The sequence below is a fragment of the Schistocerca serialis genome, chromosome 5, assembly GCF_023864345.2.
Source record: "Schistocerca serialis cubense isolate TAMUIC-IGC-003099 chromosome 5, iqSchSeri2.2, whole genome shotgun sequence".
Lineage (NCBI taxonomy): Eukaryota > Metazoa > Arthropoda > Insecta > Orthoptera > Acrididae > Schistocerca > Schistocerca serialis.
In genome coordinates, this window is record NC_064642.1 from 600999914 (window position 1) to 601025950 (window position 26037).

The 26037-nt window shown below is 41.2% G+C and overlaps 2 protein-coding genes across 4 annotated transcripts in view; one reads left to right on the plus strand and one right to left on the minus strand.

Annotated features, from left to right (window-relative positions):
• The window catches only part of LOC126480748 (alpha-tocopherol transfer protein-like), a 266272-nt gene extending 253214 nt beyond the window's left edge, over nucleotides 1–13058 (plus strand). For all 3 annotated transcript variants that reach the window (XM_050104029.1, XM_050104027.1, XM_050104028.1), the window contains exon 7: nucleotides 12233–13058. In XM_050104029.1, coding sequence (XP_049959986.1) covers nucleotides 12233–12384 — 152 coding nt within the window. In that variant the 3' untranslated portion in view covers nucleotides 12385–13058. The remainder of the gene's footprint in view (nucleotides 1–12232) is intronic.
• Nucleotides 13059–24733: 11675 nt separating this feature from the next.
• The window catches only part of LOC126480747 (alpha-tocopherol transfer protein-like), a 125873-nt gene continuing 124569 nt past the window's right edge, over nucleotides 24734–26037 (minus strand). Inside the window, exon 7 of the mRNA XM_050104026.1 lies at nucleotides 24734–25293. Coding sequence (XP_049959983.1) covers nucleotides 25139–25293 — 155 coding nt within the window. The 3' untranslated portion in view covers nucleotides 24734–25138. The remainder of the gene's footprint in view (nucleotides 25294–26037) is intronic.

Here is a 26037-nt window from a genome sequence, read left to right on the forward strand (position 1 = left end):
AGATCTCCACCCCCTCGTACTCATACGGATTTATGGACAGCCTTGCAGGATTAATGGTGTTAATTATCTCCAGCACTACTTCAGACATTAGTCGAGTCCATGCCACGTCGTGTTGCGGCTCTCCTGAGTGCCCAAGAGTGTCCTAGACGATATTAGGCATATGTATCAGTTTCTTTGGCTCTTCAATGAATACATAAATGTGTATTAAAATGTTCTGCGAACGGAATGAAATATAGACTGCAGTTAGCTGTATACTGTGTCCATCAGAAAATTTACTAGCAGTATATTGAGATGTAATATTCCAGTGGACAGGATAAATAATAAATTACTACATATACAGTCAGTTACCTGACAAAAGCTTTTAAAGAATAGATACTGGCAGGTGGTCGCCAGATGTGAGTGTCCAGCACTTCAGTGAATTACGATTAATTTTACGTACGTATCCTGAAACATGCACTGAATAAAATGCTCTCACCTAGACCAAGTTTGAACCTATGAATTGATATGATAAAGCTACCTGGCTACATCTTCTTAAGCAATAGAATCAGATAGGAACAAGAATAGCTTACTTAGTGCAGCGTAATAACGGACATAAATTGACACTTTACTTAGCTATGTGGCCAAAACCGTTGTGGTTCAAATGGCTCTGAGCACTATGGGACTTAACATCTGAGGTCATCAGTCCCCTAGAACTTAGAATTACTTAAACCCAACTAACCAAAGGACATCAAACACATCGATGCCCGAGGCAGGATTCGAACCCGCGACCGTAGCAGTCACGCTGTTCCGGACTGAAACTCCTAGAACCGCTCGGCCACCGCGGCCGAACCCGATGTGATAAGTTCATGGCCTGGAATTAATACCGTGTAAGTAATCCATTTTATAGTAAAATTGTTACGTGCAGTGTGGATGCTTGGCCTAGTCAGTTAGTCTAGCTTTTCTATTTGGAAACCAGCACAAATCAACTGCGTTATATGTGAATTGAGAACTGTCTGCTTTCTCTGAAACTCAAACTGGTCTCTATTGCATGCAATGAAATAGATGGAACCTATTGTGAACCGAAACTTTAAGAAACGTATAGCTTGATGTTAGTAATGGTTCAGAAAAATAGTTATCTTTGTTGAAAGGCTGCAACATTATGGAAGATAGCCTGATGCAAATTAAAAAGCATACGTAAAGCAGAAAAGATATTAGAATTTTAAGGGGGTTGTAAGGAATCAATAACGAACCTCAGTTTTTCATTTAGGAAATATGATTTTATTTAAACCTTAATTGTGGACACCACGATACAAACACCAACATTTATAGCATCACATGTAAGAAGTCACTATCTGTGGAATTTTTAATTAGAAAGAATACCACATGCATAAAAAATTAATGAAGCACCGAAACCGTCGTCTCACCATACGTGAGGCATTCAAATGAAAACTGGACACCCAACACAACGGGACCAGAGAATGATTCCTTTTGAAAGTAATCAACGTACGTGCGAAGACATTTTATCGCCTTGGGAGATGAGACGATCACTTCTTGTGTCATAGAACACATCCGGTCGCTGACGGCCCCACAACCGTACCGCCTCTTGCACCTCTGAAACCGAAGTCCACGTATGTCTTTCTGCAGCTCGCCAAAGACATGAAAAGTGCACGATAAAAGATCCAGGCTGTACGGAAGATCTTGAAGTACATTCCAACTCAATTTCTGAAGTATGGTCTTCGTCCGATTGGCAATGTGGGAGCGGACGTTATCATGCAACAGGAGGACTCCATCCGACAGCATTTCTCGGCGCTTTGACTTATCGCTGCGCATTGATTGCGATTCCACGCTCGAGGAACTCGACGAATAGAGGGGCCCTTGCAGTCTGAGGAGGTCATCATGACCATACTAGAACTTTAGTGAACAGCTTTGGATTTGTTTGGTGGGGGGACATGTTTCGCGTTGCCACTGTTGGCTTTTCCGTTTGCGCTCGGGCTGTTGGAATGCTGTTGGACGGTATCTTCCTGTTGCCAGTTGGACAAAAGCTACACTTGAGTGATTTGGTTGGGAAACATGTAACATCCTCCACACAGGCCGCATCTTTCACCGCGTGATATTCACATATTTTCCGACCTGAAGAAAGACACGCAGGGGCTTAGATTTCAGTCGGACAAGGAAGTGGAAGAGTGGATGGGCCAAGACAGCTGCAGACAGTATTGTATTAAACATAAAGTGACCGCCTCTTACGCCTGAGGGATTAATGTGTTAAAGGGTGTAATCATTACTTTTAAATGGAACCATACCATAGTCCGGTTGTTGGTGGGTGTTCAGTTTCCATTTGACTTTCCCTTACAGATAAGTGTTTGCTAATATTTTGAAAATTCTGGAAATACCACTACACCAAGCCTTGCAATTTGAACCCGAAAACAGGCAAGCATTTGTAGCTAGAAGTCTGCGAATGGACGACAGGAGCGTACTTAATCTTACTCAACTACTACAGCGGCTCAGTACAAGGAACTCATGTCGACCATCAGACCATCTAGAACTCTCCTTGTGCGTTCGAACCAAATATGTCCCAGTAATCCATGTCCTGCACAAGCTCTTGATTTTCCTGCTGTAGCTAGCCTTACACTCAAAGACTCTCTCGTGTCAACACATTAGCAAATCGTCTCCTTACAAAGAAATATATGAAAATGAAGTGTTATTTAAATCAGTTACATTATATCTCGGAATTTAAGAATGTGTATTTGCAGAACGTGTATTCGCAAGTGCTCAACTCGAAGGCTTACGAATATAAAGTAGTAAAGCATCACAGTTTTACAAATCCCAAGCTGAATCTCTAAAATACGCGTAAATGTCTCTTTGAACTGACTTTAAACTCATAAGAAAACGTTAAAGTTTATAAAACATGTTGGAAACAATCAGGAAAAGCAGTTAAAGTATTACAAGCTCCTATCATTTATGAGTCTAAAATTCGGAAAACACTAACTGCACCAGCCCCATCCTCTAAGATCGATAAAAAAAATTGCAGGGCGCGAGGGCACTGCAACACGCGCTTATTTAATCTTGCCCCCCCCCCCCCCCCCACCACAAACTGCAACGTAACCGCCTTATTTAATTACTATAAATTTCTCTGATATACAATGCTGGTATCCAAATGTTCAATTTCAATAACCTCGTCCTTAGTTAGAAAGTATCCTTTAAAATGGTTTAATAATCGTATAGTAGCAAAGTCTGACGGTAAAATATGCATAGCTGAGTAAGTGAGAAATGTTGACTGAAAAATCTGAAGCTTATTTGAGATGGAAGTATGGGAAGTTGATGTTACCCAATGTGAAATCCAGAACAACCGGCTCGATCAAACAGTAAGACCAGGAGAAATAAATCTGTTCACAATAAAATTTACTTAGGCTGTCTGACTCTGTGACAAAATGTCTGTGTGTTAAATGATGGCTCTGAATATTGTGAATCCTTGCTAGTTTAAAAAACAATTGCTGTACAAGAACTATTATCGTAATTTCACGACAAATGATCACTGAATAAAACGCATCTGACCTTATCTGATAAATCTGTCTGAAATCAGAGTATAGAACTTTCGTAAAATATTTCACTCGCATTATACCTCTAAACTCACACTGACATTATTCTCGTAAACGCACTCAGACAATCACTGTTCCTGACTCTGAATATGAACTCCAATAATAATGAAATTTATGGCTTACCCGTACGCAATGGATCGCTTGTCTGCTCTACAACCTTGTTTCTTTTTTTTATAAACATATGGATTTGACTGTCAAAATTAACTTTCACTCATGTACTCGAGACGTGCAATGCGAGACGAGATTTCATCAGTACTCAAAAATGTTATTCAGCACACAACTTGCGACGGGCAATGTGCTTGTGTGCAGTCAAATAATACCATGAATGCAAATCAAAAATCGCCTACTAATCTCACCGACAAAGAAATAATTGAATCGTCACAAACTTTTAATTCAGCTTCATTAAGTTATGGCAGCAATAGAACCCTCCACACTTCCCTTTCATGAACTAGTTCGAAAAATGCACCTTTAGCATATATCCCTGCTGTGAAAGACAGAACAATATAACTTAATTACAAAAACCTTACAGAAAATCTACACTATAAGCACTATCATAACGATTAGCACGCTAAGTAATTACAAATGTAACAAACCACATTACCTTTAAATGTGATATTTCCTCATTCATACTATATTATAATGCTTCCGCTTAATATCTCTCTTTAAACATCATATTACAAAACATTGCTTCAGATAACACATCCTCCAGTCCGGGGTGGACCAACTTCCGTCCATTTCAAACTATGTACATCATCTTTTCTCATCTGTCCCACGTCCGTTTATGACTCCTCGTCGCATTCCTTCCTTTGTCATAGTCGTGTAGGTTTTCATGAAAACTGCTTCATCTGACTCTTGAACGTATTCGATTTTTGTGTGACGTCATCGTTGCTCGTACTTTGGGAAGTCCAGTTGGTAAAAAGTTATTTACAGTCACTGCACTGTTTCCATCAGAGATCTTGCTATGAGGCTGTGACAGTTCATTATTTTTATTTCTTTTGCATAAGGATTTCATTTATCTACTGATATTTCCTTCATTTGCCTGTCAGTCTGAGAGTGCTGCCTGTTGTATTGCTGCTCTTCAGCCGAGAGTGTTTACATATTGTGCAAACAGAGTTTCTCGAGAAAAATTAAACATAAAATATGTAAACGTCTTCAGATTATTAAGTCAGGCGGCTGGAAAGTAAAATATTATTCTCTTTAAAATAATCAGTGGGCCATAGGAAGTATAAAACATTGCGTAGACTGTACAATGGAAGAGTTGGAGAGGAGAAAGCAGTGGGAGCGAGGAAAAAGGGGAGGGGGATGAGGACGAGTCCTGGCATGGAGAAGAGGAAATGTGTTTTGGTATGGATAAACGAACTGGCAGTGCTCTGGGAGGATGTCACTGTCAGGCAGGACAAGGCGTTTAAAGTTTCCCTGGGATGTGATGTGGGCCGTGTGTGGGTGTAACGTTAGCGAGATGGGTTGGCTCGGTAGACTGAGAGGATTGTATCAAGGATCAAACGATAGTGGTTGGTTTGAAGTTCGCCGGATGTGAAAGAAATCCCAAGATGATCAGTACGCATGAGGGTGGGAAATGAATATGTTTGAAAGCTTACCGTCGGCTTCAAAATTGTTACTAAATGTTCAATCAAAATTTTGAAACAATTTTAATCCAGATTTAAAACTAATTTTCATGAATTATAACAGAATCTGAGAGGAAATTCTAAGTGCTTTCGGAACTACAGTGAGAATTTGATTTAAAATTTCCTGAGAGAAAAAGTTAGGTAAGTTTTTGCCAGGGTTAATGCTGTTAAATGAGCTTCATATTGTAAGCGAAACCCTTGGAAGGCAACGTGCTTGCCATCTGTATCTTCTGGAAAACAACAATTAGGGCAAGAATTTGAAATGCTTAACAAACAATGACCAACTTTGTTGAAGAGACTGATCAGATGACGACATTGCTCAGACTTGCAAGTGCCAGATGACTGCAACACTTAGATTTACCTTATACCTGTAAACTCTACGAAGGGCAATAGAAGAGGTAGAGAAAGTGCATTTTTTGGTGAAACAGTTAAAAGGGATCATCTATCACGACGTAACAGAGCACTGGTACGGATACATGAAGCCATGTGGTTGTAAGTTCAGACAAAGTAAATTTTGTAATGCAGTTGAAAAGACAAACGCAAAGTGTTCTAGAAAACTTCTCAAATCTTCCAAAAGATGCAGAAGGTCAGTCATGTTTACGAAAAGTGTTAACGCAACTGGATATAACCATCTAGGTAGACTCATGTTTCCGAAATAATCACAAAGGAATGTTTGTTTCCGTTACAGTCTGGATAAATTCGCGACTCGAGATTTATTCTGTACCAACATGAATCGGCAAGAATACAATCTGCAAGAAACGAAAGTGATACCACCTTGAAATGCACAGACTAAATCCAAAAGCATGTAACACAGCGTGTTGAAACCAGAGACGTGGATCGTCCGTCAGAAAATTGGTACCAGTGTATCCGCACCTCACAAAACCCGGAACCAGAGTGACTTTCCATGCGACCATGTTACCTCAAAACCTAAAATCTCGTAACCAGCAGCTGACTGGCTTCCGCAGTCCAAAATTCTTGAATCCCGTGAAATGTTCCATGCGCAGCTATACAGGTATAAAAGGCACACAGCCAGGCAGTCCAAGTCAGAAAATAGTTATACAGTGGTATGGAAGGTCACAAAATAATAGGGTGCGGAGAACATGAGGTCCATGAAAGGAGATTGCGCGAATAGCCAACGTCTTTGAATCTTACACAGGATCGTAATGAGGGTTGTAAACGGATTTGGGTGTGGGTGTTTTCTTCTTTATTATTTCATTCCGTGGCCCCAGAGCAGCGAAGGAAGGTTGATAGTGGAACAGTACTTCTCCCTTCAGCCAAAAGAATTTAAAACGAACAAAGTTGGTAGAAAAATTTTGAAAAGATGAACTGTACACAGGGGTTTTAAAATATATAAAAGGACGTTCTTCATTCGTGATACCTAAAAAAAACATAGATTTAAAAACAAAGAGCTGCGAGAAAGTTAAGGATGGTATTCTACTATAGTTCCCTAGCACTTGTTGGGAAGGACCGGCATTTAGGAGGACTCGTGAGGCCAGGGACATAGAATTGGTGGTTAGCAATGGTTAAGGTATCGGATTGTGGTGGTAGGTGTAATAACGGAGAATAGTTGGCAGGAAACCGTGGGATTAAGGATACAGGTAGCTAGAGTGCAATGGGGAGGGGTGGGGGGGAGGTGGAGGGGGGGGTGGCGGCCGGTCACAGTCAAGACGAGGAAAGAAAACGGAGGCGTGAAGAGGGAGGAAGAAGATCGCTGAAGTCTACATCTGCATCTACATCCATACTCCGCAAGCAACCTGACGGTGTGTGGCGGAGGGTACCTTGAGTACCTCTAACGGTTCTCCCTATTACAGTCTCGTATTGTTCGTGGAAATTAAGTGTGTCGGTATGCCTCTGTGTGGGCTCTAATCTCTCTGATTTTATCCTCATGGTCTCTTCGCGAGATATACGTAGGAGGGAGCAATATACTGCTTGACTCATCGGTGAAGGTATGTTCTCGAAACTTCAACAAAAGCTCATACCGAGCTACTGAGCGTCTCTCTTGCAGAGTCTTCCACTGGAGTTTATCTATCATCTTCGTAACGATTTCGCGATTTCTAAATGATCCTGTAACGAAGAGCGCTGTTCTCCGATGGATCTTCTGTATCTCTACTATCAACCCCATCTGGTACGCATCCCACACCGGTGAGCAGTATTCAAGCAGTGGGAGAACAAGTGTACTGTAACCCTGTAACCTACTTTCTTTGTTTTCGGACTGAATTTCCTTAGGATTCTTCCAATGAATCTCAGTTTGGCATCTGCTTTAATGACGATTAATTTTATATGGTCATTCCATTTGAAATCACTCCTAATGCCTACTCCCAGGTAATTTATGGAATTTAACTGCTGCCAGTTGCTGACCTGCTATACTGTAGCAAAATGATAAACGATCTTTCTTTCTATGTATTCGCAGCATATTACACTTCTATACATTGAGATTCAATTGCCATTGCCATTCCCTGCACGATGCGTCAATTCGTTGCAGATCCTCCTGCATTTCAGTACAATTTTCCATTGTTACAACCTCTCGATATACTACAGCATCATCCCCAAAAAGCCTCAGTGAACTACCGATGTTATCCACAAGGTCATTTATATATATTGTGAATAGCAACGGTCCTATGACACGCCCCTGCGGCACACCTGAAATCACTTACTTCGGAAGACTTCTCTCCATTGAGAATGACATGCTGCGTTCTGTTATTTAGGAACTCTTCAATGCAATCACACAATTGGTCTGATAGTCCATATGCTCTTACTTTGTTCATTAAACGACTGTGGGGAACTGTATCAAACACGTTGCGGAGGTCAAGATACACGGCGTCTACCTGGGAACCCGTGTCTGTGGCCCTCTGAGTCTCGTGGACGAATAGCGCGAGCTGGTTTTCACACGATCGTCTTTTTCTAAACCCATGCTGATTCCTACACAATAGATTTCTAGTCTCCAGAAAAGTCATTATACTCGAACATAAGGCGTGTTCCAAAATTCTACAACTGATCGACGTTAGAGATAGAGGTCTATAGTTCTGCACATCTGTTCGACGTCCCTTCTTGAAAACGGGGATTAGCTGTGCCCTTTTCCAATCTCTTGGATCGCTATGCTCTTCTAGAGGCCTACAGTACACCGATGCAAGAAGAGGGGCAAGTTCTTTCTCGTACTCTGTGTAAAATCGAACTGGTATCCCATCAGGTCCAGGGGCCTTTCCTCTTTTGAGCGATTTTATTGTTTTTCAATCCCTCTGTCATCTATTACGATATTTACGATTTTGTCATCTGTACGACAATCTAGAGAAGGAACTACAGTGCAGTCTTCCTCTGTGAAACAGCTTTGGAAAAAGACACTGAGTATTTCGGCCTTTAGTCTGTCATCCTCAGTTTCAGTACAATTTTGGTCTCAGAGCGTCTTGACGTTTTGTTTTAATCCACCTGCCGCTTTGACATAAGACCAGAATTTCTTAGGATTTTCTGCCAAGTCAGTAGACAGAACTTTACTTTCGAATTCATTGAACGCCTCTCGCATAGCCCTCCTCACACTACGTTTTGCTTCGTGTAATTTTTGTTTGTCTGCAAGGTTTTGACTATATTTATGTTTTCTGTGTATATCCCTTTGCTTCCGTAGCAATTTTTTAAATCGGTTGTTGTACCACGATGGCTCTTTTCCATCTCCTACGATCTTGTTTGGCATATACTCTTCTAATGCTTACTGCATTTTATTTTTGAACTTAGTCCATTGATCCTCAACACTATCTGTACTTGAGATAAAACTTTTGTGTTGAGCTGTCAAGTACTCTGAAATCTGCTTTTTGTCACTTTTGCTAAACAGAAAAATCTTCCTACCTTTTTTAATATTTCTATTTACGTCTGAAATCATCGATGCTGTAACCGGAAAGGGATAGAAAGGTGGGTTAAATCTATAGGACGGATAGGTTTCAGAGCAAATTTAGTGGCCAGAGAGTGGGACTCTGTTGCAATTACTGACCTATAAAACACTTCCAAGCGAATTGCTCACATATGCCTGCGAAACTTCGACCCCAACAGCAAAAGACGGCGAAATTCTGGATGCATTTGAAGAATAACCTTCAAAGAGTCACCGGGCCAATTTGCGAAAGAAGAATATGGTAGAAAAGGTGCAGTCTTGAGTTGAATGTCATTTCTAAAAACCCACCTAAGAATAGTGAACTGTAACAGAACACGCCATAAGAACACACAATCCTCACTGCAGTCCGGTATGTGGCGGTTGACGCGAGAGCGAATTTGTACGACACACTGTAAACCTTACAAAACACTTGCCAGAAATATCACGGCTTCGTCCGGATTCAGTGGGCTGCAAACTCAACTTCGACACACACTTCAATTGATGCTATCGGGGCTTGACAATCAATTTTACCTGTCATCAGCCCGTCTCAGGACGCCTTACAAGCTCTAGCAACGGACGGAGACACATGGTGGAAAATTGTTGAAGAGTCCAAGGTTCACAGTGAACTGCAGAGCAACAAAAAAGGAGGATGATATGGGAAGGGTGGAGAGGGTGTGTTGTATCATGTAAACGGCAACACAGTAGGCTTGGTAATTAGGGGGAAAACAGTGGGGTTGTTGGAGTAGACTTTACAAGAAGTAGTGCATAAACGAAGGTGATCAGTGTGTGTGAGAAGGTGGGGAAAAGAAGTACGCTGGTAAAGGATTCTTGTAGAGGGGGGGGGGGATATGAAAGATAGGATGAGATTTTTTTCTTAGGGTACTTAAAGTACTTGCTGTTCCTTCTCGAATATAAACAGTTTGGGAGAGACACTGAGCAGTTGTCTCAGGTCTTTTGCAGATGACACTGTCGTCTGTCGTCTAATAAAGTCGTCAAAAGATCAAAACACATTGCAAAATGATTTAGAAAAGATATCTGTATGGTGCGAAAATTGGCAATCGACCCTAAAAAACGAAAATTGTTAGGTCATCCACATGAATGCTGGAAGGAATCCTTTAAATTTCGGTTACACGATAATTCAGTCAAATCTAAAGGCTGTAAATTCAATTAAATATCTAGGAATTATAGTTACGAACAATTTAAATTGGAAGGAACGCACAGAATTTGTTATGGGGAAAGATAACCAAAGACTGCGTTTTATTGGCAGGACACTAAGAAAATGTAACAGATCTACTAAAGAGATTGCCTACACTACGCTTGTCCGTCCTCTTTTAGAATACTGCTGCGTGGTGTGGGATCCTTACAAGACAGGATTGACGGAGTAGAAAAAGTTCAAAGAAGGGCAGCACCTTTGTACTGTCGTGAAATGGGGAGAGCGTGTCACTGAAATGGTACAGGATTTGGGGTGGACACTATTAAATCAAAGGCGTGTTTCGTTGAGGCGGAATCTTCTCAGAAAATTACAATCGCAACTTTCTCCTCTGATTGCGAAAATATCTTGTTGACTCCGACCTACATAAGGAGAAACGATCACCGTAATAAAATAAGAGTAATCAGAGCTAGCACGGAAATATTTAGGTGTTTGTTTTCTCCGCGCACTATACTAGATTGGAATAATAGAGAACTGAGCAAGTGGTTCGATGAACTCTCTGCCAGGCACTTAAGTTTGATTCTCAGAGTATCCATATGAACGTAGATATACAGGGTAGCGCACGAAATGTGTTACCAATTGTTTCTTTCACAATTTACGACGCACATTATATCCCGCTGGGATCTCTACAGAAGTACCAGCAGAGCTTCGAAAAACAAATGAGTTACGAAATGACGTGTAATTCACGATACTGCCGACTAGCAAGCAGCAATGGCTGACAATGGAAGACTGACGACACAGCAACGATCGGCAGTTGTGTTACTTTCTCATGAAACGAAAAGCCTTGTTGTGACTCAGAGGCGTTTTCGACAACCGTTTAACACACGAGAGGTCCCTTGCAAGAAGACCATCCACAGGTTGTACGATAAATTTGTACAGGAAGGAACAGTATTGGAAGCGAAGCGACCTCGGCCTAAGCCTGTTTGTTCGCCGGAGAACATTGAAGCGGTACGAGTTGCTGTACAGATAAGTCCCGGGAAATCGTGCAGAAAGGCAGCAGTGCAACTAGGATTATCCAGATGCTCCGTTCAACGCATTCTTAATAGTGACCTCCATATGTACACATACAAGATGACCTGTGCACAGAAGCTCATTGAAGAACACAAGCAGCAGAGACTACTGTTTGCCCAGTGGGCGGAGGATGGGGAAGAAACTCTCAAGAACGTTTGGTTTTCAGACGAGGCGCATTTTCATTTAGACGGTGTGGTTAACAAACAAAATGTACGCTTTTGGGCCACTGAAAACCCACAAGTGCTTTATGAACGACAATATTATACTCCGAGGATTACAGCGTGGGCAGCAATTTCCAGTCACGGACTTATTGGACCCATTTTCTTTGTAGAAACTGTGAACAGCGAGCGTTATTTGAGCATGCTTCGCAACAGCTTCATTCCACAGCTTCTTGCTACTGCCTTGCCCTTCAACACGCATTGGTTCATGCAAGATGGAGCAAGGCCACATACTGCAAACACTGTGTTCGAGTTTTTACACGAGCATTTCGACATGCGGATCATTTCACTCAGGTTTCCAGGTCGCTTCAATGACCGACAAAATTGGCCCCCCAATAGTCCAGACCTCAATCCATGTGACTCTTTTCTTTGGTAGTACCTAAAGGAAAAAAATTTCCCGAAACATCCACTTTATTTAAGGAGCTCAGAAGACTTATTCTTGAAGCTGGAAATGAAATTACGGAAGACATGAGCGGTAGGGTAATCACTAACTTCAGTTTGAAGGAAGTTAGGAAACGAGATGGTGGCCATATTGAGCATGTGCTGAGTTAGAACAAATCTCCATGGACGGCTCTTCATTGTAGTATAGGTTCCTTTCAGATTGTATTGTCAATAAAGTTTATATTCAAAAACAAAATGGTAACACATTTCGTGCGCCACCCTGTAGATGTAAATGAATGAGTTCTATGTGCTGATGATGTGTTCTCTATCTCTGAGTGGGAAATGTTCTCCTGCCGCAGATGCCGCCTGGAAGAAAGTGTCGTCATACCGAGCGTTCTTCCTGGAGCAGGACAACTACGTCACGGACGAGAGCCGCCGGCCACCGGGCAGCAGGAACATGAGCGACCTCTACGGCGTCGAGGGATCCTTCCGGAAGCTCGCCATCGACTAACCTAACGGGTCTGTCCACCGCCTCGAGACCAGGCGGCGCTGCGTCAGCCGCTGAGCGCCGGACTACAACGGGGTCACGGTCGCCGGCAGTGCCTATTCACCTGCCAGCCAGCCGTACACAATTATTCTGCCAAGTGGTGCATCCCGTATATTTTGTGAACTGTTCAAGATATCGAAACGACGTTTCGTCAAGTAGCAGGCGAGAGAGGCATGTTGTTTTATCGATCGAGGTACTGAGACAAGAACGACAGGCTTTTTCGACGGCAATCGAGAGCTTTTGAAAAGACAACTATGGTAATGCAGTGCGTGTAAGCCTTCTATAAACATTTATCCATAAATGAAAATACTGATTTTCCTACTTTTTCTTCTAGAAAAGCTTCCTTCTAGGATAAAGTGTAATTTAGATACCGTGTTCAACTGCTGAGCAATACCGGCTATTGGTTGGTATTGTGTTGCGCATATCGACAGTGTAGCGAAACAAAACTTACTGAAATACTGAATTTTAAATATGGAAAACTAATCTAGTTAAAGGCCAAAAGTAACTATTTGTTTACTCAGTGAAAACTGTTAAGCTGAAACTCAACACTGAAGTACACTATGAAAGTTGTTGACAGGAAGTGCAATTTCTGAATTGAATGACCACAAAAATAAAATGCTGCCCTGCTCAGAAGAAAATTAATTGTTTCAGATTTGCTACACTGATCACCGTAAATTAATCTGATTGATTAGCACACCACATGATAATTCTGAGTGAGAACTCTTTCCTCCTAAGAGCTAAAATTGTGATTTGCCTTAACTAAAAGCAACTTGCTTTACTCTCAGCATGTTGTTTTGTGTCCGATGTCCTGACGCTGTCGAAAGCAAATTCAAATCATTAAATTCAGCAGCTAAAGAAAAAATAAACTGTTCAATACTCGTGAGAGACGATCTGTGAGTGCGTGTGGCATAAGGTACAGTGCACACACGACAAAATATTCAAAACATTGCTAGGAATGATCCAGGAGGGTTTTATTTTAAAGAAAGTACTTCTTGAAAAAATAAACTGATTATTCTCAAAAAAGACATAAAAAGACCTTGACAATTACAGGCATTCCAACAGATTGTGTTATTTGTGACAATGAAAACGGAGAGATTAAATTAATACAAACTATAAACGTTTTTAGTTATCTGAGGGACAAAGATTTCCTATAGTTAATAGTTCCAATAAACAGATATTTCATCTCGTGCATGCACTGGTCACCTTGAAAAGCTTTTCCAAAAAAAAAAAAAAAAATTATCCATCAATGGAATCAATAACGCATGTTTACAAACAAGTTCTCATCTCCATAATAAAGTACTCCAGATAACTTTATCGTTTTCACAAATACCAAGTCTCTAAAAACTCAACTTCTCGCCTACTATGCCTCGAAGAAGAACGGCGCATCGCTGCGCAACTGACTGGCGAACAAGCGAACCACACACAAACTTAAACACAGCGTCAACGACCCTACTCACTACTCGTGCAGCGCACTCGTTCACCTTCCTCCCACCCAGCACAGTAATGGTGAATTATTGACACTGTCAGGACACATATGGAAACCTTAGAAGCTCGTTAATGCTGGTCAATAAACTTTTCGCTAAGGAATCAGAGATATGCGCTTAAGTTGAAGGTTACTGGAATCTGCTCTCACGATGTTCCCATGCCACGCTCAGCTGTTGTCTGAACCCTTTAGTTTTTCCTTCTTTACAAATAAACTGTTCACGCAATCATTAGCATACACACACACTAGAAATAATTTCCCAAATACTCTTCTGATAAGCAAGAAGAGAGCAGATAATTTCAGATAATTCTTCTAAGCCCTATGTGGCATACAGCAAGCCAGTGCTTAACAGTATTGGTTAAAAACAGTCTTGGTTGCAATTTATTTTTTATTTTTCAACGACGCGTTTTGCCTTCTTTAGACATCTTCAGGTTATCTACATTGAAAACAGGGATTAAATACATCAATTTAACAATGGCGATCGCGTTGTACATACTTGGATAACCTATAAGCATGTATAAATAGATCAAATATTGAGAGAGCAAATACCTTAATTTGGTATTTCTTAGAAGAATCCTTTAGTCAGTGTAGCCAAAGGGCATCGTCGAATATATCAGGCCATCATCGCCTTCGTTAAACTCAGTAAAAACTAGAAATAAAAAATAGTAAAATCATTACCTTTTCTAGATAGGCGGCAGAGGCACCAAGCATTATGCTTACCACCTGAGCCCCTATCTTACTCTGATGCTAGCTCCTGTGAACGGGAACGCGTTATGCAGATCTTGGTGCCTCTCGCGTCCATCTAGAAAAGGTAATGATTTTACTATTTTATATTTCTAGTTTTTACTGAGTTTAACGAAGGCGAGCCGAGCGGTCAAAGGTGCTAGAGTCCTGGACTGCGCGGCTGGTCCCGGCGGAGGTTCGAGTCCTCTCTCGGGCATGGGTGTGTGTGTTTGTCCTTAGGATAATTTAGGTTAAGTAGTGTGTAAGCTTAGGTACTGATGACCTTAGAAGTTAAGTCCCGTAATATTTCACACACATGAACATTTTTAACGAAGGCGATGTTGGCCTGATATATTCGACGATGCCCTTTGGCTACCCTGACTAAAGGATTCTTCTATGAAATACAAAATTAAGGTACTTACTCTTTCAATATTTGATCTGTGTATACATGCTTATTGAAGTGTTGGCAGAAGAGCCAACACTGTGTTGCTAGAGGAGGCCGAAATGCACGCGTTTAATTACACGCTGACTGGCGTGGGGTCTGGAACAGTTAAGGGAATTAATAGTAGCAAATAAAGTACATAGTTGATATAATACTTAACTTTAATCCACAATTGTAGAACATCTCTCGTTACGGTACATGCTTCACAATTTTAATTATCAAATGCTATGGCGCCTTGCTAGGTCATAGCAAATGACGTAGCTGAAGGCTATGCTAACTATCGTCTCGGCAAATGAGAGCGTAGTTGTCAGTGATCCATCTCTGGCTAAGTCGGCTGTACAAATGGGGCGAGTGCTAGTAAGTCTCTCTAGACCTGCCGTGTGGTGGCGCTCGGTCTGCAATCACTGACAGTGGCGACACGCGGGTCCGGCGTATACTAACGGACCGCGGCCGATTTAAAGGCTACCACCTAGCAAGTGTGGTGTCTGGCTGTGACACCACACTTATAGGTTATCCAAGTCTGCAGAACGCGATCGTGATTCTTAAATAGATGTATTTGTTCTCTGTTTTCTATGTAGATAACCTGAAGATGCCTAAATAAGGCGAAAGGCGTGGTTGAAAAATAAAAAAAGTAAAATTGCAACCAAGACTGTTTTTAACCAATACAATAATTTCCGGTAACGTTACATACCGGGTGCCTCACTTGTGGTTGGTCAGGCGCATTTTCTCTGGTGTTTCACCATATATTGGCAGTTAGGCGCTTGCAGTGTATATCTGGAATGAGCCCAAACAAATACTGCTCATTAAGTCTCTCAGCCGACGCCCAATTTAGACGGAAAGCGTCGTTGTGTTTCCCGTTACATTAAAAATGATTTTTAAATCTTGATTTTACGTGCCCATTTGACACATCGGTCGTAGATTACCTTAGAGTGATACTCGTTTCATCGACATATAGTAAAAGTAAAAATAAAACACGTGAAACAGCCCTGAACTCCAGCAGGGACGGCGCAGCGCTAGTTCATGGCGGTATCGGTCATCGTGGGTCAAGGCGGGGTGCTAATGGAGTGTAGGTTAGTCACCGTGTTTTACTGTCCCTGTTAATACGTGCCGATAAAACGAGTATAACACTGGGTTGATCTGGGACCACTCTATCGAGCGGCACACGTAAAATTACGATTTAAAAATCATATTCCTTGTGACAGGAAACCGACCGACGCTTTCCGTCGGTGCTGGGCGTCGCATGAAATGACGAGCACTATTTGTTTGGAGCGAATCGAGCACCACTTCGAAAAAACGAAACTGCAAATCTCTGCCGAAATACGAGAGAGAACGCGCCTGACGACCTTTAGGCGAGACACCCTGTATACACTGTACAAAGTAAGGCAAAGCAGAAATAATTTTTATAATACAATGGAAGGCCAGTCCTCTTGCTTCTTGTAATGATGGTGCCTGGCTTGAGTGCCGCACTTGGCGGGATTCACACTGTGATAGGCAATTGTGACTGCTTTGCCTATCAACAATATCATTTCGTTATCTTCCTCTACATCTGTATCCATACTCCTCAAACGACTGTGAAATGTATGGCAGAGGCAACTTTCTCTTTTACTAGCTATTACATCTTCTTCGCGTTCTTCTCATGTACAGGTATGAGGAAGAACGAATAATTGCTGAAACGCCTTCGTGCGCGCTGTAATTAGTGCAATATCGTCTTCGTAATCCCTCCGGGTGCAGTACATACTCGACTATGGTATGTTCCTACATTCATTATTTATAGCTGGTTCCTGAAACTTTGTAAATAATATTCCTCGGCATAGTTTGCGTCCATCCTCTGAGGGCTGCCAGTTCAGTTTCTTCAGTATCTTCGTGACCCTTTCTCATTAGAAACAACCCTGTGACCATTCGTGCAGGGCTCCATTGTATACTTTCAGTATGCCCTGTTAGTCCTATTTGGTATGTATCCCACATATATGTATCCCACATACTTCAGTAATATTCTAGGATGGGTCACACGAGTGTGTCGCAAGCTACCTTCTTTATGGGCTGAAAATATGTCCCTAATATTCTACCAACGAACGTATCTCCGTCACCTGCTTTACCTACCACTGAATATGTGTGATCGTTCCATTTCATGTTACTACTAATTGTTACACCGACATATTTGTATGAGTTGATCGACTCTTAACAATGACTCGTCTTTGAACTGGTCTCGGAATAAAGTTAGGGGCAGTTAAGTTATGGGATAAAACCTTCACAACTGTATAGGATAGCGCATTTCTGCCCCCTACTTTTTCAAATGGTTCAAATGGCTCTGAGCACTATGGGACTTAACATCTGAGGTCATCAGTCCCCTATAACTTAGAACTACTTAAACCTAAGTAACCTAAGGACATCACACACATCCATGCCCGAGGCAGGATTCGAACCTATGACCGTAGCGGTCGCGAAGTTCAGGACTGAACCGCCTAGAACCGCTCGGCCACTCCAGCCGGCCTACTTTTTCAGTCAGTTCCGTTTCCCAAAGATCATCTTTCCTCAAACTAGCGCTTCGGAATTCTTCATAAAACTTACGTCCATTTTAGAGACAGTTACCTAATTGTACGAATGAACAAATGACTCAAAATCTCGTGTACCTTCAATACTTCTGTTTTACTCTTACACTGTGAGGAAAAGTCTTTTTACCGTTTTAAATTCTGTGAAAATTTAGTGTTCAGTGGCGAGTATCAAAATGACATTAGAAATCCAGCTGTAAACGATCAATAACTTTTTATTATAAACGTAATACATTATTATTTTTGAATTATTTGATCTTAGCCAGCTCTAGTACATAATTTTTAAAATGTGATGTATATTTTAGAATACACTTTTACTGTACTGTCACCAACTTCCACAGTTAAAACTGTTTCCCTGTTAATTTAAGACCATCCAAGTAACCTAAATAAGTACTACTGAATACAGCCACAAATTGCTTTGCATACTGGCATTTCATGATACGACGTAAAGCGTTTTGCCTCAAGTCACTTCCTTTCCGAGCTCCATTTTACACTTGGGATCCCTACGCTTCAGAGAGCCAAATTTTCCACGGATGAGACTTGAGGTTGGGTAACAACGTTAAAGTCATTTGCGCTGCGCTCCAAACTGCCAAATCCTAGTTTTAGGTTTGCACAAAACACTAACACTAATACAACGGAACGACTTTGCTCTGCAGTACTTAAAACTGACACTGTTACAGTCCCTTCACAGACCAAAATAGAACATTTAATGGAAGCTCATTTGTCCTTTAACTGCCGTACTTGAATGTATGAAAAATGATTTAAGTAGCTACTTATACACATAATAATTCCTAGGCCATAATACATTATTGTTGCTCATTCTCTCAGCAGACGCAGGGGAGTGGCTGACATTTCATAATGCCTTGCAGTCCACTCTACCCAAATAATACGAACAACAATACTTTTAAGGTTACTTGCCATAGCAAGAGGAACATAACGTTTCCACACATGACTTCCCACTCACAACGATATCTCATAAGCAAACCGGAATTAAGAATCACCTCCGATAGCTTTGTCTGGGGCTTGGTAAATATTATCCAATTGCGGATGATTAGTTAATCCCTCAAGACTAAAAAACTATGCATCTGCAGGATTTATGTCATGATGAATTGCTTTTTTACCAAAAATTGAGATATTATGTGGGAGGAGGGGAAGGAAACAGTGTTTTGGTTAATCAGTTTAGTTGCCAGTATCTTTTACATCTCATACAACCAAAAAGACACATTTCTTAATACCTGTCGACTGTGTATTGTATTTACGTATAGCTTGAGCACCATAGCTTGCATGTAAATACATCGCAAACTAGGGTGCAAAATAGTGATATAAAGCAAACCTTCTTGTGTTAGAGGTTGGAAGATATAGTTAATATTTCATGTTCTAGCGAAAATCTGCGGCGAAACCGTAACAGGGAGAGGCCTGCTATTCAAATAAAGAGAATATAATGTAAGTTTACGCTCTAAACTAATGATCGTCAAACTGCGGCCCGAATCAAGTGTTCGCGCAGCCAAGGATTCTCAGCCATATTTTTAATAACATGCTTCTAGCAACTAACAGCAGAATCCAAAATGTCGACTGACGTTAAGAGTTTCTTAAGAGTGAGTTTTTCTTGTGTAGTAACAAGCAAAAATATCTACAGACACAGTAATATTTTAAGATTTGCTTAATTCGAGTTGAGGTTGGTGATTTCGGCCGTGAGATAAGTTTGGCGCTTACGTTAGGGGCAGATTGGTATGTAGAGCGCACACTGTAAGTTTAATAGAAGTGAGTGGAGGAGTCTTTTACTGTGTGTATTCCAGTACTGACTCTACAATATCCGAACAGCTGCTGTGGCACAGAGGTGAAACGGAAGTAACATGGATTCGTGAACGTCCTTATGGAGAGAGTTACCTTCAAATGTGGTACATGTTTGTAGCAAGTAATGTGACATCATATTAAGGCTGTTGTAATACAATGCGATCAGTAAAAGATAAAGGACGACATTCAAAACATTTAGTAAACATTTGTGATTGTGTTTCATGTTGCAACTACAGTTATCAATTAAAACAACATTAATAGTAAGATATTTAGCGGAATTTTTATACTGTACTCAGGACGGGAAAAATAGCCATTGATTAATTTTTCCTCTGAACAGGGCTACTGCCCGCTGAGAAATGGTCGCAGTAGTTCTAGTATGCATTACCGTTATTGTTAGTGGGACTGACTGGAAGTTTGTTTCGTTATTTTTTAATAGACTTTTTGTGGTTGTTTTCGAGAGGTCTGATGTTAATGCAAGTCATCTATAGTACTTCTTTTACCTCACTTGTATGCAGAGTAATAATTTTTTACAATACCAGTGCTTAAACGTCTTTTGGTCTGCAAACTTAGTTCCTTTTCAGTTACTTCAGTTTGAGTTTCTTATGTCGATCACTAGTGAGGCCATAGCATCCGACCTGGAAAAGTGACCAAGGTTTTCGCCCCAATAAGATCCATTTTAAGAATCACTTATAGTATAACAGATAAGACTGACTTCTACACCATTGTTACATGCAAAGACATCATTCGCCATTCTATTATGCAAGTTTTAATTAATTAGTTAAATTTTGGAACTGTCTCTGACCTGTTATATTTGGCCAATTAATTAGTTACATTTTGAAACTGCCTCTGGTCTGTTGTATATAGCCTAATACGAAAGTCTGATTGAAAGCAGCTTACTGCAGCCACTTGGTACTGTTTTAGGTACTGCAGTGGGAATGCGCATAGAACATCTGCCCGTAAATCAGAACAATAAACATACGATTCTGTTGCGATGGCACTGGCCACAGTACCCATTTAGGTACGAGAAATTACCACTATGTAAGTCTTCAGAAAAAAGACGTCAGTTTCAATGTTTTATTTTCTTTTTTACTTAAAAATATTTGGTGTGATACCTTATAATACGCGGATTCGAAATGACTGATAATCGCTACCAGTTACCATAGTTAAGTGTAACCCCCCTCCCGCTTTTTCTGTTGGCCCAAGCTGTCGCTGTGCGATGTCAGTATTGGTTATTAAGCAAAAAAAGTAAGACGAACACTGTTCTTAACTTCTGTGAATATACTGACGGAAATGGAAAACTTTAACTATCCAGGGTGTAACAAAACGTACCTCACACACAGAGGAAGAGAATATACTGTGTAGTTAGGGATCCAGAAACGCTGTATTTTCATCTTAGAGTACATTTTCTACTGCTCTTCTCAATCACATTAATCATGAGATACATACAGAAAGACAACATACCAGTAAGGCGTCAAACGTTTCCTTACATGAAATCTTCAAAATATTGTCTTAGGGAGCAGGGACGTTTAAGCTTACTACTGGCGACTGAGCAGACCAAGGACGAAACACTTCAAGTGGAGAAGGAACTACTTCATCGTGCAATGGACTTTGGCAGCAATATGTAGAGATGACTGCATTACTGTATGAAAAGCTACACATGAGAACTTGGTGTATCCGTGTGCAGGCACCATCAGCAGCCGACTTTCCTGTATAGATATACTCCTGCTAATAGTTTATTTAACAGTGTGTCAACGCTTTGGTTCAAGTGTGCTGTTCACTGATGCGTTTCGTCTCTCACGCTATCAGATTGTAAATTTTCACAATTACTATATATGGGCTGTCGAGAAACCTCAAGAGATGTTCAGGCACGTTATCAAAGAAGTTCTGTGAAAATTTGGGCCGGCTTGGTTATGTTTCTTAGATCCTCATGTTCTTCCTGTGAGGCTCAGTGGAGAAACTTACTACGCATTCTTAGAGAATACTCTCCCTGTTCTGCTAGAAAACGTGCCTTTACTTGCGTTTCATGCACTACGGATATCCTCCTTATTTTGTTTATTTTCGACGTTTCTAAGTAAGTATCCATGACTGATTGTCAGGTATAAGAGGACCAATTCATGGTCTCCACGCTCTCCGGGCCTAAATCCACTCATCACATCAGCGATTCAATGCCTTTCACAGAAAACAGTTTCACTAACAGTGCACGGTGTCTCTCCTCGATAACCGGACTGTCCAATCACGTTATTTCTCGTCAGATGACAGCGTTGATGTGATACCATCAGTGCACAGAGCCAGATTTGCACCTGGTGGCCGCATTCGGAACTAGTTTATCCCAGCAGTTCCGCATTAATGCATTAGCACAACTCCAAGGTTTCGCTGCCGTACAATAATTACATCCACACTGGATTTCCGTGAGTAGCTGCGCATTAATTACTATCCCCCGGTATATATTTCAAATCAAACGGGGACCAAAAGGGAGCTACTGCCACAAGACGAATGCTCCCTTTTTTGCCACAAGCCATCCTGCGCTCGTTGCACTACACCTATCTGTGCTGTCTGTCGTTATGATCCGCCGATGTACCTCTTGCCAATGTTTGGACCTTTCTAGGAGTCCTAAAGATGTCGATAAAGCTGAACGTGTGTTTCTTCCTGACTCGCTATGTTGCAATCATGACCTAAAATACATTAGAAAATCATGTACTCACACCATCGTTACTTGTATGAATGGCTTTTCTCTGTACTGAAAATAATCTCGCATAACGATGAAATGGCAATCAAAATGACCCGCGCGCATGGAAATGGCCCAGTGTGTTCTGTTATCGTGTTTACTACGTAACACTCGTCCTTGTCTATTTCCTACACGATACTCCAAGCTATTAATGAACATCGCATACCAGTGGTTAATTTGATAGAAAGTGTGGAACAGTGTGGGGTAGAAAGTCATCAGTATGGCTTCATGAAATTTTAAAATGGTCCCAGTTGGGCAGAAACGATTGTAACTTTCTTTTCACCACATAGGCAAGGAATTTGTTGCTGTCTGCTCCTTACGTTTCTTTTCAATATACAACACTAAGGGAAGTATGTTACATGACTATTTAGTAGTAGAATACGTGCATTTTTCGCGCTATACCACCCACTGCCTAGCTGGTGATAACTTCAATAAATAGTGTAGTAGTGAAGGCAGGAATTGTCCTTTTTCCTAGCATGATTATCTGCTCAGGATTATTTCAGCATGCGTTTTTCTGCAAAGCGAATGTTTTACACTGGATTCTTAAAATTAACACGTAGATTCCATCAGTTAACCAGTCCTCTTAATAACAAGCAGATAAGTGAATGAAGAGCACAAGGTATAGTGGTTCGTTTTTCATTTCTTAAATTATAATTAATATTGCGATATCTTAGTGTATTCAGCGATCTACCACAACTAGTGCTAACGAAGATGAATTTACGAAATCCCTGGAAAGCTAAGTGACAAATACTTCCTTAATCGTTCTAACAACATTGCTAATGGCCGATTATATTCCAAAAACGACTAAATTTCATTTGCTGTCCTGACACTAACAAAAAATGAAACTTAGTACATGTCAGAACACACTAGATTAAAAAATTTAGTGCCATTATCAGTTTTAGTTAAAAGACACGACAGTGATGATGTACAGATATACACTAACTGTAAACGATTTATTCGTGACATAGTATAATCGAGAATTGTTAAGAACATATAACGATGTCAGTTATAGGAATACTAAATGTAACACAGGATATAAATTATGACAGATTATGAATTGAGGACCGCAGCCTCTCAGTTCTCCTGTCAGAATAGGGACAGATGATATGATTTGTGAGGAACACCAAAAGAGTTGAGTAACGCACACACCCATCATAATACCAGCGCCCACCAACTGCTTCTGGAGTAGGAGAGTAGATTAACGAAAATAATTATGATGTAGATTTGCAGCACAAAACCAGTGCCAAAGGTTTTCGGAAACGATGATTGTTGTGTATTAACAGAAGATATGTAAAGCAGTTTACAGTACATAGCTTTTTTTCTTAAATTCATCGTCAGTTTTTTAGTTTGAGTGACTTGTTTATTAAATATTTCTCGTAAATTTCCATTTTTACATCGAAGGCGCATATGTTTTAGCACAAATGATGAAGCCAAATTTTGTCGACGTGATTCGGTCGTCTCTGAAAATCATCTGAAATAGTTTTTTGTTAAGAAGAAACTACTGCGATTGCGGCGTTGTCGTTGACATCATTCATGTGGAAGAATATTGACGGCTCAGTGTAGAATCATTTACAGAAGAGTTTTTATTTCACGTCTGTGGTCATTTATTGAAACATGAAATATAGTTAGTTTCCATTTAATAGCCCTGTATGTTACCAGATCTGGCTGGATAGTGGCATGCGTTACCATGCCGTTTCTAGCATTCGGGAAGGCGCACCAGCCCCGGATGGAGTCCGCCTGGTATGTTAGACGAGGGCCGTTGTGGCGACAAACCAGGATGTGGCTTCTAGCCAGTTAGCCGTATCCGAATAGATGAATACTGGGGCGGTGACCACTTTTCGCCTCGGTTTCATGATCTGCAGACATTTAGAAAACGTTATCACACTGAGACGTGGAGTAGACAAATTCCGTCCCGAATGGGAGGAAAGAGGGGGCAAACAAGAGTGATTACAGGAAGGGCACCCCGGCACCCTCTACCACCAAAATTGTGAAAGGCTGGGAAGGAAATAAAGAGGAAAGGAAGATAGATAGGGTTCAACGTTCCGTCGACAGCGAGGTCATTACTGACGGAGCACAAGCTCGGAATGTGTCAAGGATGGCGAAGAAAACTGGCTGTACCCATTCAAAGAAGTAATACCGGCCTTTCGCTCGCCGACGTGGCCGAGCGGTTCTAGGCGCTACAGTCTGGAACCGCGAGACCGCTACAGTCGCAGGTTCGAATCCTGCCTCGGGCATGGATGTGTGTGATGTCCTTAGGTTAGTTATGTTTAAGTAGTTCTAAATTCTAGGGGACTGATGACCTCAGAAGTTAAGTCCCATAGTGTTCAGAGCCATTTTTTAACCGGCCTTTCCCTGGAGCGATTTAGGGAAATCACGGGAAACCTAAATCTGGATGGCCGGACGCGGGTTTGGACCGTTGTCTTCCCAAGTGCAAATGCAGTGTGTTAAATGGGCAAGAAACGTGACTACTAATCAGTTGCATACCAAGACAAAACTATTCGGAAACAATTATCAGTTAAAATTTAGGTTTGTCTGATCGTCAGCCTAACCGAAACACGTATTTGGAAGTACTTAAAGAACAAGAATTTCATTGAGTATTGATGTTTTAAAATTTGCATGCTTATTTAATAAATAAAAATTGTGTACATACATTTGCATAGTTATTCACTATCATATATGTTAACACGGAAAACGTTCCAAAATTAAGGAATATTAATTTGTTTTATCACGGGTATGTTATAACAGTATTAACAGACTGACACTTTGTAAGCACTGTAAAGATATTCTACGCTCTGTAACAGTAATCATTAAGAGTAACATAGCAGAGACACATAATATATTTACAAACGGCATTACGGAAGTAACGATCGCTTCGTACGATTGTTCATTAATACTGCAGCACTCCGTGAACGAGTCCCTGCGTAAACAGGGAACTGGGAAGCGAAGTGTTGTGCAGATAATACTAGTGGTTTGCACACCACTGGCTGCGTTACTCCTCCCAGCTAATCGATGCACAGCTTCTTGAAGGAGCCGTCGACGCTGAATCCGTTCTCCATGCCACAGGTCATGTTGTGCGGCCGCATGCTTTCGTTCGAGACGAACTGGTCCTGCTCCATGAACCAGTCCACCAGTGGCCAGTACCTCTCGCGATGGTCCTCTGCAAAAAGAGGTATACATTACGTTTCAAAAAAATATTCAAACGTGTGTGAAATCTTATGGGACTTAACTGCTATGGTCATCAGTTCCTAAGCTTACACACTACTTAACCTAAAGTATCCTAAGGACAAACACACACACCGATGCCCGAGGGAGGACTCGAACCTCCGCCGGGAGCAGCCGTACAGTCGATGACTGCAGCGCCCTAGACCGCTCGGCTAATCCCGCGCGGCATTACTTTTCAGTACTGGCTGTTTCAGTACACCTTCTCTAGAGACCAGACGAAGTAAGCAGCCCTAGTACACGAACATGAGTCAGGTATTGTGTATGGAAAGTACGATCAAATGTTGCTGCCCTGTGAAGTTTCAGACGCGCACATATGGTTGCCTGTTGCTGGCGATCGTGTGACGATATCAAATAATATCCTCCTTTGTTTAAGGCATCATAGCAAAGAGGTTTTTGATGCGTGAATTATGAAAAGCCTGTCACCCTCCTTCCTTCAAAGTCCTAGTTCACTCGCACAGGTTTCTAGAGGCCACCACTTAGGAATGTTCCCAAGTGAACCTCTCTGTACAGTACAGTAAGGTAGCAATCTATACAGTAAATCAGACGTCATTATTTCATGTTATAAAAGGCTGGATGACATCAAAGTGAATGAACTGCCCTATGTTACTGTTGCACAAAGAATGGAATACAACCATAGCTAGATGTGGACTTAATCTCAGATCGTTACCTAGTAATATGT